This window comes from Rattus norvegicus, chromosome 6 (genome assembly GCF_036323735.1).
Source record: "Rattus norvegicus strain BN/NHsdMcwi chromosome 6, GRCr8, whole genome shotgun sequence".
In the NCBI taxonomy this organism is placed as follows: domain Eukaryota; kingdom Metazoa; phylum Chordata; class Mammalia; order Rodentia; family Muridae; genus Rattus; species Rattus norvegicus.
In genome coordinates, this window is record NC_086024.1 from 133,197,416 (window position 1) to 133,216,552 (window position 19,137).

A 19,137-nucleotide genomic window follows, 5' to 3' on the forward strand; every position below is an offset into this window, starting at 1 on the left:
AGCCCAGCACCCCCCTCCTCCAGCCACTCCATCGGGAAGCTCATTCCCTCTCACTCATCCACGTGCGTGCTCACATCAAACACTCCTATCTGTTATGACCCTTGTGCATTGCTCTGCCTATAATCCTAAAGGAGCTACATGCCTGGGTGGCAAAGCTGGCCTCAAAAACAATGAGGTTCCTCACCTCTGATCTAATGGGCCCTTCATGTGTGTTGGGGGTGGGATGTGTGTGCTGGTGTGCATGGCGGGGGTGAGTGTGCATATGTGTTCTCGAAGAGGCCGCAGCCACCCCCACCCCCCACCTCTGCCCTCCCAGTGTTGCCATTACGAGTGCACACCACCACAACCCAGCTGTGGGTACTGGGGATTGAACCTGGGTCCTCACGCTTGTGCAGCAAGCTCTTTACCAACTGGGCTCTCTACCCAGCACAGTAGTGAACTCTTTATTAAAAGTAAAGCAATCAGGGGCTGCAGAGATGGTTCAGCGGTTAAGAATACTGACCTTCCAGAGGACCTGGGTTCGATTCCCAGCACACACGTTAGCGGCTCACAACTGTCTGTAACTCTAGTTTCAGGGGACCTGGCGCCCTCATACAGAAATATAGGCAGACAAACACCAATGCACATTTTTTTTAAAGTAAAATAATCACCAGGCGGTGGCAGTGCATACTTTAATCCCAGCACTCGGGAGGCAGAAACAGGCAGATCTCTGTGACTTTGAGGCCAGCCTGGTCTACAGAGCTAGTGCTAGGGTAGCCAGGGCTACGTTCAAAAAAAAAAAAAAAAAAAAAAAAAAAAAGCCCTGTCTCAAAAAGCAAAACAGAACACAAAGTAAAATCAACGATCATTTTTAATCATGTTGGTCCCACTTTAGTCTCACATGCGAACCACTTTTTCTTGACAGAACGGAGGAAGCCACCTCTGTGCTGTGGATGACTCCAATGACCATGTGTTGTCTGTGTGGGACTGGCAGAGAGAGGAGAGGCTGGCTGACGTGAAGGTTTGCACAGTCACTGCGGTGTCCCACGGGGCGTGGCTCCAGGGTCGCCCGGGCCTTGCCCCTGGGAATAAACCTCCTTTTCTATCTCTCTTTCCTCATGAGACTCCCACCTAAGACTTGCCGGGGTATTTCCTGACTTCCGGGGTCTATAGAATTCTTTGTTTTCTTTATTTCATGGTGGCAACCCTAATTTTAATTCATTCAGTCACTTCTTTGCTCACTTTCATTGGCACAACAAACCCAGGCACCCACTGTGTGCTTGGCGCCCACTGTGTGCTGGGCACCCACTGTGTGCTGGATGCCCACTATGTGCTGGGCTGCGGCCTGTGAGCAGCGCTGGAGGCGGTCAATGACTGAAGCATGCTCAGTACCCACAAGTCTCTGGGGCTGCAGGAGACATGGATACCAGCATGCCTCGAGTCAACTCTGCCCAGAATGTTGACTTGGCATGCCTGTAGCTCTCTTAAGGTTCCCCCTGTTAGGAGCACCCCTGGATTCCTGTTTTAATAAATCCTATTCTCGTTTCTCCTCTTGGCGTCTGTCGGCCTTGGTTAACCTGACTTATCTAAGCCAAGGGAAGCCATCAGCCAGCCTTCCTTGGATAATATTAGGCTTGCTTAGACAGCCTTACTACTTTACGGGAGACTGCTCTCAGACAGCCACAGCTACCCAGCTTTCCGTCTAGGATCTGGGATGCAGACAGGTGTTCTAATCAGATGTGTCCGCCGGCCTGACATTCCCTGTCTTCTAAGGTTGCCAGCAGAGATGTATGGTGGTCACCCTACATGCCAGATTAGATGCAGCCAGGGACAAAGTACCAGCCAGGATTAAGAACACAGAGCCGAATCATTACATAGAAGCAATACTCAGGGCTAGGCACGACAGACCAGGACACCAGTCCTGAAAGTGGGAATATGGACTGAGCCACCTCATGGGACCCCAAACTGAATCCAGAAGCAAGAGAACTGGGGAATCAGGGCAGCTGCAGTGAGGCAGGATCATGGGGCTGCAAGACATGCAGGGTCCTGATTCCTTCTAGGGATCCCAGTCACTAGGAAGGGGAAGGGGGTGCCACATCTGGATGTCACCACCCAAGGAGTGATCCCAGTGCTCAGCCAGTGGCAAAGCTGCCTTCTTGGCACTTGCTGACATCTGGCTTCCAGCTGCAGAGCAGAAGACAGAGGGGAACAGGCAGCAGCCAGACTAGCAGTGAAGACGAAGGCGGTGGGGCTTGAGGGGCTCAGTGCCCTGTTGGAACGGTTTTGCTGCAGCAGTTGACGCTCTGCCTTGTTTTGTCTTGAAGTGTTCGAACGAAGCGGTATTTGCTGCGGACTTCCACCCCACAGACACCAATATCATAGTCACCTGCGGGAAGTCACATCTCTACTTTTGGACCCTAGAAGGAAATTCCCTTAACAAGAAGCAAGGGTTGTTTGAGGTAAACTGCGCCTGCCGTTCCATTTTCCCACGTGGTGCCTGTGAGGGGCTGGGTTATAAGGGAGCACTGAGATACTTCAGATTGTTTTAGTGATAACTTTGAAGGCATAGAAAACACGATGCCCCCTTGCAGTTCCCCACACAGTTGAGAAGCCCTTGAGGATCTCCCCAGTAATAAAATGGAAATAGAAGGTCTGGGCCTCTTGGTGGGGCAGCAAGGAGCCTGCACATAGGCACTGGTTGCTAGGGACTGGCAACCCGGCTTTGCTAAGGGTAGCAGGGGCCTTGTCTGTCATTCTGAAAGCTTGACAGCATAGCCCATCCCTCGTGTCCCCCTAAACATCACCCTGCTTAAACTGTCTGCAGCTTTAGGATTCCCTGGCCATTGAGTTTCCAAAAATTTCTTCCTTTTAGAGGACATAATCTGGAAGGACACGTCTCCTGACCGTACATAAAACTAAAAGCTCCCGTCTCCAGAGGCTGACGTCATCGGTTGACGGGGCTCTAACTTATTAACGTAAATAAAGGGTGTCTTCAGTAAATAATATGTCCGTGCTCACTGATTACTTTCCACAGAAACAAGAGAAGCCAAAGTTTGTCCTTTGCGTGACGTTTTCTGAAAATGGCGACACCATTACTGGAGATTCAAGTGGCAACATCTTGGTGTGGGGAAAAGGTAATGAGCAATTCTCCTAAATCTATTTGGTGTTTTTATTAATGTTGTAACTAAGACATCGGAGGTGGGGTTTGTAGAAATGAGCTGTTGGCGTTACGTACAGGATGAACACTAAGTTCCCAGTTACATAGGGGTGTGGCTTTAATGAAACCCTATAGCAGAAGAAAATGGGGAATGTAACGGTTCGCTAACTTTGCATATACTGTTATGAAAGGCTTTTTAAGGTTAGGGTACTATGATAAAGCTAATCACTTTGCTGGAAGAGTTATTAGCAAATTATAATGCAAAAGTTATTAATGGCTCTACAGCTGTGGCATATGTGGGTCACTGGTCTCATTCACATAGCATCTGACCGATATTTCTGGAGTGCTAGGAGCGCTAATACAGATAATGACGCATGCGCACAGGCCAGCTCAGATGAGACGCATGCGCACAGGCCAGTTCAGATGAGACGCATGCGCACAGGCCAGCTCAGCTAAGACCCATGCACACAGATCAGACCTAAATTCCCTTATAGTTAGAGAATGGAGAACCTCAGTAAGAGAAGAGGTGTCAGATAAGTCCAGTGAGAAGTCGTGAGTATCTTCTGCGTTCAGGAAGATACACTCTCCTCTTTCTGGGTCTCAGAGTTGTGTCTGAGAAAGAAGAGAGACAGACCTCGCAATGTTACTTCAGAAGGGGAAGGTGATTTTTGTATTCCTCCTGTTCTTGGCACCTACTGTAGGAATGCTCATTTGATTTCTAGAAGAATCCTGAAAGGTCAGCAGTAGCCACATTCCACAAAGTGGGGAGCTGAGAAGAGCAGCTAACTTGTCCAGGGATGTAGCCCACCGGGGAGAGGGCAGAGTCCTTCCTTGTTCCCACCACACAGCTCCCACGACACTATATACTTCTCTCAATCATAGGACGGTCCAGTTCACGCATGCTCAGATTCTTGAGAGCATCAAAAGTTCAAGTCCTCCCTAGGAATGTATTAAAATAAATTCATAGCTTACCGTAACACCTTTAAAACAAACTTAAATGGGTCTCAGCAGTGGTCAGAGGCCAGCCTTTTGATTCTGCCCTAGATGATGGTGGTTTTCCTGGCGTATTTAGGTACAAATCGAATAAGCTATGCAGTTCAAGGGGCCCACGAGGGCGGCATTTTTGCACTTTGTATGCTGAGAGATGGCACGCTGGTGTCCGGAGGAGGGAAGGACCGGCGCCTCATTTCCTGGAACGGAAACTATCAAAAACTTCACAAAGCAGAGGTAAGCCACAGCTCGGACCCTGCCCCTGCTAATCCGATGCCTCTGCTGGTGGTTTGGATTAGCTCAGAGTGGTGAGGGGAAAAAATAGATGATTTTTTTTATGGGAGGCAAGAATCTTAGAAAAGTCACAGAGGCAGTTTATTTACAAGTAAAATAAAAGGATTTGAAGCTACCCAACACGTCCTGTTTGGAACATTGTTTTAATAGAGGTAGTCTTCCCTTCCGAAGGGCCCCTTATGGACAGTTGGATTTATCACCAGAACCTCTCTTTCTCCAATCCCCAGTATGCTGTGATCATATGGCATCACCGTCACGGTCACCGAGAACCAGGTGTATCCGGCACCTGCCTATTCACCGCTCTCGGCTGTAGGATGGCGTGCTTCCCAACACGTCCCTTCCTCTGTGGTTGATTTCACTGCCTAAGACATAGACAGCAGCCAGAGGGGAGTCAGAGGGGAGAAGCACCCAGCAGCCTCCCTGAGGTTTTCTCCTCTAGCTCCTGGTTATGAGCAGGCTGGGAAACTGGCAGCAGGGTGGGGTCAGCACTCCGTCCCTAGCACACGACATGCAGGATTTCTCCAGCTTACGAGTCTCACGCTGCCTGTTCACAGCACTGTTTGAGGCAGTATGAAGTTGTAGTTCTCATGGTTACCTGGTAGGGAAAGGCTTTCCTCTGAATATTAGCAGTCCCCTCCCTTCCCTGTTGGTTTGGTATTATGTCTTATTCATATATGTGTGTGTGAGAGTATGCCTGCGTGTGGTATGTGTACCTGTGTGTGCGTGCCCGTGCATACTCATGCACATACTTGAGGAAGCCAGACAAGGATGTCTGGTGTCTGCTCCGTCACTCTCCTCCTTAGTCCCTTGAGACAGGGTCTCTCAGTGAACCTGGAGGCCTGCTGGCAACCAGCCAGCCTCAGCTATCTTCCTGTCTCCACCTACACCTGTGCTGGGGCCATAGGTGTCAGAGATTTGCACTCACGTCCTAGCGTTTGTAGGGTGTCCTCTTACCCACGGAGCAACTGCTCATGAAGACCTTAATCTTGGTAACTCTTTTTTTCTTGCTGTGTATTCCAGGATAACCTTAAGCTTACCTGGTAGCCCAGGCTAGCCTCAGACTCACAGTGATATTCTTTTTTTTTTTAGATTTATTCATTTATAATATATAAGTATACTGTAGCTATCTTCAGACACACCAGAAGAGGGCATTGGATCTCTTTACAGATGGTTGTGAGTCACCATGTGGTTGCTGGGAATTGAACTCAGGACCTCTGGAAGAGCAGTCGGGTGCTCTTAACTGCTGAGCCATCTCTCCAGCCCCCCCCCCTTTTTTAAAGATTTATTTGTTTTTTTGTATGTGAGTACACTGTCTCTGTCGTCAGACACACCAGAAGAGGGCATCCGACTTCATTACAGGTTGTGGGCCACCATGTGGTTGTTGGGATTTGAACTCAGGACCTCTGGAAGAGCAGTCAGTGCCCTTAACCACTGAGCCATCTCTCCAGCATTCACAGTGATAGTCTTCTTCAGTCTTCTGAGCTCTGGATATGTTTGTCAAAACATCATGTCTATATTTAAAAATACAGTCTGTATCTGCCATCTGTGTCTCAATAAGACTCAGCACATTAGAAGCGGAGACTGGAGGACCTCTGTGAGTTCAAGGTCAGCCTGATCTACATAGAGAGTTCCAGGACAGCCAGGGCTATGTAGAGAGACCCCATCTCTCCCCACCCTGCCCCAAAAAAAGAAGGAGGAGGAGGTGGTAAAGGAGAAATGAATAGGGGCTGGACAGAGGGCTCAGAGGTTAAGAGCAGTTTCTGCTCTTCCAGAGGACCCAGAGCCTGCATGGCAGCTCACAGCCATCTGTAGCTCCAGTTAGAGATAATCTGATATCCTCTTCTGGCTTCCGTAGGCATTGTATACATGTGGTGCACATACATACACGCAGACAAACACACACATATACACACACATACACATATATACACATACAGACACACACATGTGCACAGACACACATGTGTGCGCACACACACACACACACACACACACACACACACACCTTTGAGTAAATAGAAAAGAATATGTGAACAGTTGTTCGAGGTCGCAGGGAGAGAAAGCATTTTATAAGTAACAAGGTGATGTGTTTTGTCAACTGGGAAATTACTCCTTACATTGTAACACGCTGTATTGGAGGATGAAAGAAAGCTTGTGTATTAATAGCACTGACTAATTCAGAGATTTGAAAGGTCTAAAAAGGCATTGTGGGGCAGGCCTACCTTGCTCACTGTTGGCAAGGGAGTTTGGAAGACCTGGGGAAGTCATCTAGTTTAATCCCTGTTCCTTAATTGAGCAGTGCACGGAGACCTGAGGGGTTGGGGCACCCACATTTCTCTGAGAAGCTTTCATTTGTCTGTCTTACTGGCCTGTTGGGCTTGGCTCCTTCCTCGGCATCACTGTGTTTATCAGTAAACTTGTGAAACCACACTTGATATGACCAGCAGGTTTCCTGGAGCCCGTGTCTTTTGGACGTAAGATTTTGTGTACGCCCGAAAAATCTCTGGCAAATCAGTTTGGACCCTGTTTCAGTTTGTTTGATTGGTCTTTAGCTGTTTGTTTGTTTGTTTTGGTTTTGTTTGTTTGTTTGTTTTGTTTTTTTAAAGACAGGGTTTCTCTTTGTAGCCCTGGCTGTCCTAGAATTCACTCTGTAGACCAGGCAGGCCTCAAACTCAGAGATCTACCTCTGCCTCCCGAGTGCTCCGCCAACACCTGGCCACATCTGGCTTTTTCTCTGGGCTCCAGAGACCAAGCTCTGGTCCTTGAGCTTGCACAGCAAGCACTTAACAGTTGGAGTTGTCTCCCAAGCTTTGTCCCCACTTCTTGTGACCCAGAATCTACTCTGTAGTCCAGACCAGCCTCCGACTCCTAGTCCCCCCAGCTCAGCCTCCTAAGCACTGGAAGTTCAAGCATGCGCTCTCTGTCAGCACACGCACTACAGGGAGAGACCTCGAGCCAGCGTGGGCTACTTCTCACCCTGATCTCAGGACAGCCCTGGGGTCTCCTTCTCACTACAGTGAGAGAACATTCTTTACTTTAGCAGACAGAACTGTCCCTAACAGGTGCGTCCTGAAAGTCACTGAACCTCCACATTTGTCAACATGCGCATGACCCTGCTGAGGACCACTTAAGTTAAGGGAAGTTTTGGGGATTCTTACACTTCTCAGGCCTTGCCACCTACTGAGGCAGTATCCCTAACAAGTACAGACTGACTGTCACACTCCTCCCCAACCTTTTTGTTTATTTTTTTTTTTTATCAAAAAGTACTTTTAAGAAAAGTTTTGTTGTTGTTGCTTGGTTTTTTTTGTTTTTTGTTTTTTGGGGTTTTTTTTGTTTTTTTTTTTTGTTTTGTTTTGTGTTGGTTTGGTTTTTTGCTTTTTGGTTTGTTTGTTATTGCTTTTTGGTTTGTTGTTTTTGAGGCAGAATCTCTCTATCCCTGGCTGACTTGGAACTCACTATATAGACTAAGCAGGCCTCAAACTCACAGGACTCTGCCTGCTTCTGCCTCCCCGGTGCTGTGGTTAAAGGCCGCTATGCCCTGCTAAGGCTCCATTCCGGCTCTTCATTTAAGATACTTAAAATGTTTGCGGTTTAAAAGGTAAAGTCGAGCCCTTGCCTAGATTCAAGAGGTGCTAGGTTCCACCTCTCGCACCACCGTCAGGCGGACACGTGCGCGTGCACACACAGCACGCGCGTGCATGCACACTTGAGTGTGCACACGTGCAGTTTGGGATTTTGATCGCTTGCCCAGCAGCTGGCTGTGGCTGCATAGCTGAGTCCCTCTTCTGGTGTATACATGAAGTCTGTCATAAGCGCTAGCGTAGGATACCAATATTGTTAATGCCTGAGCTAAATGCCGATGCACATCTATAATAACCCTAGCACTTGGGAGACGGAATCAGGAGGATTACCTGAGATTGAGGCCACCTTAGCTTGCGTAGTAAGTTCAGGGCTAGCCTGAACTACATATGACACCTTCTCTTTAAAAACAACAACAACAAAAACAAAAACTAATCAATTAAATGAATTCGTCTTTGTTTGCGTGTGACTTTTCCCCACACAGATTCCTGAGCAGTTTGGCCCAATACGGACAGTGGCTGAGGGGAAGGGCAATGTCATCTTGATTGGCACTACTAGAAACTTTGTCCTGCAAGGCACCTTGACCGGGGACTTCACACCCATCACTCAGGTACCGTCAACTTGGCAAATGCACTTCATTTAGCTGTCTGGCAAGGGGCAGGGAGGTAGAGTGCCAGGACCCTCAGCTGGCAGCCACGTCCACAGAACCACAAGGATGCTTCTCTCCCTGATGACCTCTGCTGTGCGAGTGCCTACCCTCAGGCCTTCTACCCTGGGGCTTGGTTGGCTGCAGTGACAAGAACCCAGTGGCAGTCTTCTCTGAAAGTGGAAGTCAGGGGAACCAGACCTAGTCCTGGGCTGTTGGAAATACCAGAAGCTTTGCAGGAATGAAGGGATGATCCTGGACACGAGTGAGTGTCCCAGTGAGGCGACCTTGGCTTCAGAGCTGTGTTTTGTGCTGTGATTTAAGCTTGGGAGGAAAGAGCTTAGGAAACGGTCCCTCGGGGGTCTCACTGTGATGGTGGGATCTGAGTCCCTCTGTCTTGGTTCTCTTGTAGGGTCACACTGATGAGCTCTGGGGGCTGGCCATCCATGCCTCCAAACCTCAGTTCTTGACCTGTGGACATGACAAGCACGCCACTCTCTGGGACGCCGTTGGTCACCGGCCAGTCTGGGACAAAATCATAGAGGTGAGTGTGAGCGCTACCTTCCCAGCCTTCTTATGAAAAACTCAGCTGGGACATGTTTTTATATGAAATTAGCAGCGATAAAAAGTCTGAATGCAACGTTTTACCTTTTAATAATTACGTTGCTTTTAAGAACGTTTTGAGCACTCTCACCCATATCAATCTGAACAGCAGCAGCAGCAGCAGGAGCTTATCGTTTCCAAGGGGGGTTGTCAGAGTTCCTGAGAGCAGAGTCTTAATAGACCAGAGTGCTACAAAGCCCCATGAATAGCCTGCGTCCCGTGACGGCACATCTTACACAGGGTTACACGCCACACTGAGAATGCACAGTTTCATTTATCCTTCTCTGGTGCATTTGATGGCAAAAGACAGAGCATTCACTTTGAACTTCACAGGGGAAACGCAGATTTCTTATCACAGTGCCAAAACCCCTTCCCCTGTGTGGAGAACAGGGTTCTGTTCCTAAGCTGGTGGCACACCAGGCTGTGAATGCATGGTACCATCTTGCCCTAGGGGTTAAAGAACTTTAGTTTTGCTCTAACTCTATCGGTCAGGAAGTGGGGAACAGAGTGGCTGAGTTACTTGTAAAGGTCACTGAGTTAGCGAGTGGGAGCTGGGACATGGCTCCATGATTAAGGGCACCGGCCGTTCTTGCAGGGGACTGTGTTCAGTTCCCAGAACCTGCATGACAATTCGCAACCATCTGTAACTCCAGTTCCAGGATACCTGACCCCTTTTTCTGATCTCTGGGGTTACCAGGCATGCACACTGGTGCACTTACAAACGTGCAAGGGAAACATTTGTCCACACAAAAAGTGAGCGGCTCGGCCGACCAGCTCAGACTGACTCCCAGACTCAGGCTGTGTTGTACCATTGCACCGCCATGAATCACAGGCAACCTCAATTGGTTGCTTGACAAAACCCTTTGCAGTACCCAGGATCATCCCTTCATTCCTGCAAAGCTTCTGGTATTTCCAACAGCCCAGGACTAGGTCTGGTTCCCCTGACTTCCACTTTTGGAGAAGACTGCCACTGGGTTCTTGTCACTGCAGCCAACCAAGCCCCAGAGTAGAAGACCTGAGGGTAGGCACTCGCACAGCAGAGGTCATCAGGGAGAGAAGCATCCTTGTGGTTCTGTGGACGTGGCTGCCAGCTGAGGGTCCTGGCACTCTACCTCCCTGCCCCTTGCCAGACAGCTAATTGTTCTGTCCTCATGTAATTTGGGGACCAGACCTGGAACCTCAGCCCCGCACTGTCCTAGACCCTCCCCCAGACTTTGGATGGGAGCTCTTAGCTTCTCCGCACCTCAGTAACTCCGTCTGGGAGCAGCAGTGTGGTTTGGGTGAGGCCGTTCACAGAGACCGCTTGTTGGGTTTGGTCAAGGGCACTTGGGTTCTGCCAGCACATCGGCATGGCCCGGCTCAGCGGTAACCACCTCTTTGGGAAGAGGTTAAAGATGGGCTGACTGGCGTCTGGCGCCTCTGTCTGCTCTTGTGGTTTATATTTATCAAGTAGCATCTCTGGGGCTCCATTCCCACTCCTGCCCTGGCAGTGGTCAGTGGTCGTGTTCCCAGATAAACAGGGCACACCATTTGACCAGCTTCCAGGGGTCAGAGAGAGATCAGATGCACAAGCTACAGCCCAGAAAAGAGGACTCACCTGCCCGCCTTCTGTGATCACCGTAGCTAAGACAGACAAAGAAATTCCGAAGGCAGGCGTACGTTGAGATTGTTGTGTGATGGGGACCCCAGTGGGCCTGCATCTCCTGTAGGGAGGGAAGAGGGTTTTCAAACAGAGCTGTGGAGCCCGAGAGGACCACTGGATGGGTGGGTTTTGTGCCGTCTCGCTGTGCCTGGCCATATATTTACACTTCCTTTAAAACATTTTAGGATCCAGCTCAGTCCTCTGGTTTTCATCCTTCAGGGTCTGTGGTTGCAGTCGGGACCCTGACTGGGAGGTAAGCACCCCGCCCTACCCCCAGCTGCCCTGGAGCAGCCTGTGCTTGCAGAGTTGTGGAGAACAGCTAGATGTGAGGCAGGTGCATACCGGCTTTGGCTGCGTCTTCTTGGTTCCAGTCATTTACAGAGAACTCAGTCAAAACTCAAAAGGGAAACTGAGTCCTTCCCATTTGGAACCTCAAGGAAAGCCGGCTCTGTCAACATGCCTCCTCCCCAGCTTCAGCCACACCACACCCTGTTTGCCTCCAGCTCCCGAGGCTCTAGACGCTCCCGGAATCCTCCTCTAGAGCAGAGGTTTTCAACCCGTGTGGGTCATGACCCCCAAAGACCATGGGGAAGCACAGATATTTACATTACGGTTCATAACGGAAGCACAATTACAGTTATGAAGTAGCAGTGAAAACGACGTTACGGTTTGGGTCATCACAACATGAGGAACTGTATCAAAGGGCCGTACCATTAGGCAGGTTGAGAGCCGCTGCCCTACAGCCTACAGCAGGAGCCTCCTCAGCTTTTGAAATGGGCAAGAAAGCATTCCAAGGCACGGGAAACGAGGCCCACTTTCTCAGCTAGAGAAACTTCCAGCTCTGTAGAAAGTTCCCAGACCCCGGGCCTCATGTTCAGACTCCGCTCCCTCTCATCGGCCTCCTCCGACATGGCGGGCGGGCAGTAGAGCTGTGCTTGCTCCCCAGCCTCCCCATGAGGCAGCAGTGAACCTGTGACCCAGTTACGTAAACTCTCTGACCGTCTTGCCTGTGAGGAACGGTGATAACACCAGCACCAGTGACAAAGGGCCCTGTACACAGGGGCACTGCCTAGTCTGTGATGGCAACGGATGGCATCATTGATTGGCAGTGTTTGCAGCCCTCAAGGGATATGGGCTGAGACCCCTGCTGTATGTCTGGAAATGATGTCGTCGGTACGGAGCCCCATATAACCTAGCTCTCTCATACATGCCGGGGATGAGACTTAATTGAGTAATCTGGCTCAGAGTTCCATGAAGCTCCCCTGGGGTGGGGGTGGGAGGCAGTTAGGTCCAGAATGGTAGCAAGGAAGGCAGTATTTCTGCATCTGTCATCTAGGTCTGAGACCACAGTAGCCAGGAGTCACAGCCTTGGCCTGTGAGCTCCATTGCTCTGATACTTAACACACCATTTTCTGCTCCTCACCCTGGACCAGAGCTCTAGGGCCACCACCTCATGGCCACAGCTCTCTACTGCACCTCCTATAGGCCCAGGTGCCAGGTTCGCACATCTGCCCACCACTTTCCTGCTTCCCATGTGCTAACAAGGCCCCAAGAAAGCCATCAGTGCTGACTTCGGAAGAGCTTCGAGTGGTTGTCAGTGCGCCATTCCCTTCTGCAGAGGAAGCTGGTGGTGGTGGGCATTTTCTTAGGAGCCAAGTGGGTTTACATAGCCTTGCAATGAACAGACTTCTGCTGTTGGAATAGCCTTGCACTTCACCAAACAGCTCACAGCGTGTCTCCCATGTTTACAACAGGTGGTTTGTGTTTGACACGGAAACGAAGGACCTGGTCACCGTCCACACGGATGGGAATGAGCAGCTCTCCGTGATGCGGTATTCTCCAGGTCAGAACACAGCCTTTAACTTCTCACAAATAACGCGGCTTTGTACAGAAAGCAGGTTGACAAAGGTCACCTAGGGAAGCGTAAGCACGTGGCGTGTCGTGTAGGGTTCACTAGACAGCGAACCTTTACGTCACTGTGCACTGTGTTCTCACTTTGTAATACAAATCCCCACCCCTCTGTCTCTTCCTCTCTCTGGTTTCTTGAGACAGGATTTCTCTGTGTTGCCCTCATTGTCCTGGAACCCACTCTGTAGACCAGGCTGGCCTTAAACTCACAGAGATCCACCTGCCTCTGCCTCCCGAGTGCTGGATTAAAGGCACTACATCCGCTACTACATACGTGTCATTAAAGGTACTACATACGTGTCATTAGTGCACTGTGAACGTGTAGTTCAGAGGTTCCTGGGGCTGGGGAGATGGCTCGAACCGCAGTGTGGGCCATGCAGGTGTGAGTTCCGATGATCCGTCTCCCAGCCCTTTTGATAAATTTATTCTTCTAGATTTTTTTCTGTTATTTTTATGTTATTGCAAATGAAATTTTTCTAAATTTTATTTTCAGATGGTTGGTTACTTTTATGTAGCAATAAAATTGAATTTTGCCCATGATCTTATAGATGTTCATCTTTCTAAACTCTAATGAGTTTTACGAGCAGGAAGTGTCATGTGCATATGTGCATATGTATGAATGTATGTGTACATGTATGGCTTGTATGTGTTCATTCATATGTGTGGTTTGTATATATATGTGTGGTGTGTACAGTACATGTCTAATGTATGTATATGTGTATGTATGTGTATGGATGGGGTGTGTGGATGAGTGTGGTATTTGTGTGTGGAATGTGTGTATGTGTGGTTTATGTGTTAATGTATGTATGACTTATGTATATATGGGTGGGTATGTTTTTATGTCTTGTGCATATGTGGTTCATGTGTTGATGTATGAATGTGTGGCACACATGTATGTGCAGTTTATGTATATTTATTTGTGTATAAATCCCTGGGATTTTTCTTATACAATGTTAGATCATCAATAAATAAAAAGTTTGCTGTGTCTTCGGATCTAGAGGCCTTTCGTCTCTTTCACTGCATAGCTGGTTCCTCCAGTAAAGTGTTAACAGGGCTGGCCAGGGTGAGTGTCTTGTTTTTGTTTCAGTATTTCCTCTTCAGGGACAGAGATGCCATTTATCACCAGAATGTTCTCTACTGTCCCAATTGTTCTCAGCATAAGAAGTGTTGGGACTCGTCGAACACTTTTCTACATCTGTTAATCTGGGGGGTGTGAGGGAAAAAATGAACCTTGTGTACTAACACATACTTTTAGTTCCAGCAGGAGGAGGACAGAGGCAGGGGGAGCTCTGGGAGTTCAAGCCCAGACTAGTTTTCATAGGAAGTTCTAGGACAGCCAGGGCTACACAGCAAGACGCTGTCTTAAAAAAAGTGATGTGTGTGTGTGTGTGTGTGTGTGTGTGTGTGTGAGAGAGAGAGAGAGAGAGAGAGAGAGAGAGAGAGAAGAATGTGCATTTGTTCTTTTTTCCCTTTTTTAAATTACATTTAAGTACACTGTAGCTGTCTTCAGACACACCAGAAGAGGGCATCGGATCCCATTACAGATGGTTGTGAGCCACCGTGTGGTTGCTGGGATTTGAACTCAGGACCTCTGGAAGAGCAGTCAGTGCTCCTAACCACCAAACCATTTCTCCAGCCCATATTTGTTCTTTTTAAATGTGGCACAGAATTAACTTTCCAACATTCAACCAACTTTACATTCCTTTCATAAATACTGCTGTCAGTGTTTCAGGTCTTCTCTACATTGTTCCTAGTTTGTGAAGGGCTTTGCATTCAAGTTTGTGAGGAAAGGTGGGTTGGAGTGCTACTGTGGCGTCTCCATTAGGGAAGTGCTATTGACCTTATAGAGTATGATGAGGCGTGTCCCTCCTGTTTTCCAAGCTTGTGAAGGAGAAAGGGAAGGAGAAGGGACAGGGAGGGAGGAAGTAGATGGCGCTGGAACTCACTAGGCTTCTTCTACCTCAAACCTTCCAAGCCCTGGGAGTCCGGGCCTGTGTCACAGCACATGCAGGATAATTAGTAACCATTTGACAGATTCACATGAATTCAGTGAGACCATGGAGATGTGCATCATGGGTGGTATTTTGTGTGCACTTTGGTTTGGTCTGGAGACAGGGTCTTGATATGTAATCATCACCCGTATACACTTGGTTTCGGTAGCCTACACCAGCCTAAGACTTCCAGCAGTCCGTCCTGCCTGGTGGGACAGTGGGTGTGCACCACACACCCAGCTTTGGGGAGGGTTTTAACAGATGAATCTATGCCTTTTTAAAACAATGTCACCATCCTGAGTCTTTTGTTTCTTCGAGGCAGTGGTGATTCCAGTCTATTTAGAACTTGGTTTGTCTGCATTATGTAATTTGTTAGCACCAGCATGCACAGTATTTGACTATAACCTTGTGGTTTATCCAAGGCTGCTTGCGAGTAGCCTGTCTCTCATTCTTGATGCTGGAACCTGATGTCCCCCCTCCTATTGGCTCAGTCAGCTAGACCAAGCCTCGTCAATCTTGCTGAATTCTGTTTTCAAAGAGCCAATTCTGTGTGACACTGGCAGTGTTTAGTTCTGTGTGACGCTGGTGGGTTTTCTTATTATTTTCCTGGGATTTATTTCCTTTTTCACCCCTCTATGTTTTATTTATGTTGAGTTCTTGCTTTGCAGCTTCTGAAGGCAAACACAGGTTATTTATGGGATAGCGCTCTTTCCCGGTACAGATGCCTGAAGCTATAAATTCTCCCTCCGGGCGCCTAAGCCCCGGCTCAGACATTTGACGTGTGTTTTCAGCTCACAGATGCTTCCTAGTTCCCCGCGTGCATTTTTCTGTTTCAACTTCTTATTGGTTCTGTGTGAATTTCACATTATGCACCCCAGCCTCATTGCCTTCCCATCCCCTCGTATTCCCCCTCTGCCCTCGAAACCTCCTACCCGCCAAATAAAATAAAAAAAACAAACAAACAAACAAAAATAAATAAACAAAAGAAAGCGTAGAAAACATCCACCCATGGAAGCTGTAGCATCCCAGTGTGTCCCACAGCCTGACACCCATGCTTCTCTAGGCCGCCCTTAGGTGTCTTGTCCTTCTCTCAGTTACTCTGAAGCTCTGCGATAGGTGCAAGAGAACAGTATCCTGCATCCTGTCTTCCTCAAGTTGCTCCTGTGAGCAGGCCCTGTGTTTCCATTCCTTCTCTGTCATCCCATGGTGATCTTGGGGACTTTCCTCACTGGGTAACACTAGTCTCCTTCTGAGTCCAGCCAACCTCGCGAAGGTATCACTCACTCTCTTTGTCAACCCAACGGTCTTGCCAAATCAGACGGCAACTTATCGAGAGGTTCAACGGAAAGGGGAGGTGCCCCTGGAGATGTCACTGTTGTCCAGAAGGCAGCAGGGAGGTTCAGGAGCGGCACCTGGGTGGCCAGTGGTCAAAGACTCTGGGGAGTGGCTGTCCTTGTCAGTATCCTAAGGCTGTGGAAAGACACCATGACCGAGGCGGCTCTTATAAAGGAAAGCATCTAATTGTGGGCCTGCTTCCAGTTTCAGAGGTTCCTTCCATTATCATCGTGGTTAGGAGCATGACAGGCAAGTAGGCAGGTATGGAGCAGTACCAAGTGCTACATCCTGATCTGTAGGTGGAGAGGGAAGGAAGATGGAGCAGGCTAATGCCAGAACTGGCCCGTAACAGCCACTGGGAAAGAGGCAGTAACTAAATAGAGGTGGTCGGTGCTGAAGGCTGTGATCCTGTCAGGTGGCGTTAGCACAGGGACACGTCCTCACCCTCTTCCCACAGCTCCCTGGCCCTGTCCAGCAGTGTGGATGCTCCGCCCAGTACCCCAGCTTCTGCAGTATCCCCCCACCCCACCAAACATGCTTGCCCCCTCTCTCTCCCAACTCTCGGACTACTTAGGCTGTTTCGATCTTGCCCTCTTCCCCATGTGGCTAGGACATCCTAAAATACCATTTCCTGGGGCCACGCCACCCTGTGCAGTCCTCCTTCGGGGACAGAACTTGATGAAATGGTGGTGTATGCCAATGGCTGCCAGGGACTTTTCCTGAGGCTGTCTAGCGAGCCCGGCTGAGGGCTGAGAAAGGTAGCCTGCATGTGCTTCATGGACAGGGATGGCTGTAGAGCCAGGCTGGCTGGGGGAGCCTGTCAGCCTCACTCCATTCTCAGTTCCTCTCCCAACAACTTGCAGCAGCCACTGTGCTGTCGCTTCCTGTCTTCTCTCCGGGTCCTGCTCAGGAAATGCTGGCATTTTCGGACTAATCTCAAGGCTCTGTTCTTCCTGTCTTAGTTGTCCCCTGTCATCAGCTTCAGCTGCTTGTTAGAAAACTACAGGAAGGGCTCTGTCACCCTTACCAGATGCCTTGTCTGGCATTTCGGCACCAGCTCTGCGACCCAGCGGCCCAGACTTCCTTGGCGCAGGCAGGAGAATCCACTGAGGTGCAGCCTCAGGAAGATGCGGGAAAGCCAGTGGCAACCGGGCTCTGTGAGGAAGGCTGTGGCTACAGAGGCTAAGCAACTGGGTCTCCATTCTGTATGGCTGGAAAGAGGGACAGCTAGGGAAGGGTTTTGCCCCATTTATAAAATTTTAAATTTAGGGCCTGGAGAGATGACTCACTACTGCTCTTACAAAGGGTCTGGGTTCAATTCCCAGCACCCACATGGCAACTTATAACCATCTGTAACTCCAGTTTCAAGAGGTCTTCTGGCTTCCTCAGCTAGTGCATGTACACAGTATGTACATATACAAACATACACGTGGACAAAATACATGTGCACATGAAAATAAATCTTTAAAAATTATAATTTAAAAGTTTGAAAGAAGAGACTTCATAAACTTTCACCAGCCCCTGTAATCACCATCCCATGGGTATTTCTCAAATGAGAACTTTGAAAGCAGTGTAGGATACATTGAAAAGCAATGTTTCCCTCCGAATAGTTCCTGAATTGGCTGGACTCTGCTGCGGCCTCTCCTCTCACGACGCGTGACGTCACCCGGATGTCCTATTTGCTTCTGCCCTCTTTCCGCAGATGGGAACTTCCTGGCAATCGGCTCCCATGACAACTGCATCTACATATACGGAGTCAGCGACAATGGAAGGAAGTACACGCGAGTTGGCAAGTGCTCCGTACGTTTTTTCCGTTTCCTGGGGGGATGCTCGCGTGATCAGGTCATGGTAGCGGGGTCACTCTGCCGGGCCCAGAAAGGCAAGAGAAACTTACCCAGTGTCCTCCTCTCCCAGGGCCATTCCAGCTTCATCACCCACTTGGACTGGTCCGTGAACTCACAATTCCTGGTGTCAAATTCCGGGGACTACGAGATCCTCTACTGTGAGTAACAGGCAACAGGCTTGTCTGGGTTTAGATTACACAGGGCACTCACTCACTCTGACACTCCCACGGGCCTGCATGGGGTGAGGCCCTCTCCATCCCTCGGTGTCACAGTGACACAGAGGAGTTGGCCTCACAGACTCTTGGAGCCTTCCTGACTGAAAGCGGCCTTGTTGAAGAGCAGGGCCCACCCTGGGGAAGAACCAGGTGAGCCCCGTGCCGAGGTCCTATAGGTGGGACAGACCCACAGCCACAGTCTGAGAGGTAAAGGCACACACACCCCCAAGCTGTCAGAAACCATGGGGTTCCTCCCACTTGAGTGAATAAAGGCCTCTGGACCCCTTCTGTCTCCTTCCAGCCTGACTTTGGGGAGTCTCTGTGTCTAAGGAGGACCTGGGAAGAGGAAGGATGCAAAAGGCAGCATTGAATCCCTGCTGTGTGCCATGCTCTGAGCAGAGTGGAGGGGGTCGTGGGATGTGAGGGCACTCTGGCCCCCACCCAGAGGATGTTACTTAGGATGCACACGGATGTTGGCCTGTGCTTTCTCGTGTTACACAGCATTTTCTGACACTTTCACCCCTTTGTATAGATTTAATATATATATATGTGTGTATATATATATATATATATATATATATATATATATATATGAACAAAGGTTCAGATGCCAGTGAGGGTCGGATAGGCAGTGTGTAGGGAGGAAGTTACACCCCGCTGGGGCTGTTGCCCACTTGCTCAGGAGCCTGGGAAAGGCAGGGTAGAGAGATAGCCAGTTCCAGGAGGGAGCCCCCTCCTCTGCAGGTCCTGCCTCTGTGAGTGCAGAAGCAGGCAGGTGCTGTGGGGATGAGCCTGTGTCTAAAGCCTACCCAGACACGGGCACAGAGGCTACTAGTGAGATTCCCTCAGCAAAGAATACCCTGGAAGCCTTGGTGCTTGCTGAGAGTGATTTCCTGCCACAGGGTTGAAGAGGGTGAGGGACATGTGTGTGCGAGCGCATGCTTCTCTGTCTGT

General features: G+C 49.3%; 1 protein-coding gene across 14 annotated transcripts in view; it reads left to right on the plus strand.

The window, feature by feature from the left end:
• Window positions 1-19,137, plus strand: part of Eml1 (EMAP like 1) — a 173,372-nt gene that overhangs the window by 149,145 nt on the left and 5,090 nt on the right. For all 14 annotated transcript variants that reach the window (NR_174190.1, NR_174191.1, XM_039112547.2 and 11 more), the window contains 10 exons: window positions 905-1,000; window positions 2,304-2,438; window positions 3,014-3,113; window positions 4,209-4,363; window positions 8,484-8,609; window positions 9,058-9,189; window positions 11,076-11,143; window positions 12,645-12,733; window positions 17,827-17,924; window positions 18,039-18,126. Coding sequence is in view for 12 of the 14 variants with exons in the window: in XM_039112547.2 (XP_038968475.1) it covers window positions 905-1,000; window positions 2,304-2,438; window positions 3,014-3,113; window positions 4,209-4,363; window positions 8,484-8,609; window positions 9,058-9,189; window positions 11,076-11,143; window positions 12,645-12,733; window positions 17,827-17,924; window positions 18,039-18,126 (1,087 nt within the window). In the remaining 2 variants the exon portion in view is untranslated. The remainder of the gene's footprint in view (window positions 1-904; window positions 1,001-2,303; window positions 2,439-3,013; window positions 3,114-4,208; window positions 4,364-8,483; window positions 8,610-9,057; window positions 9,190-11,075; window positions 11,144-12,644; window positions 12,734-17,826; window positions 17,925-18,038; window positions 18,127-19,137) is intronic.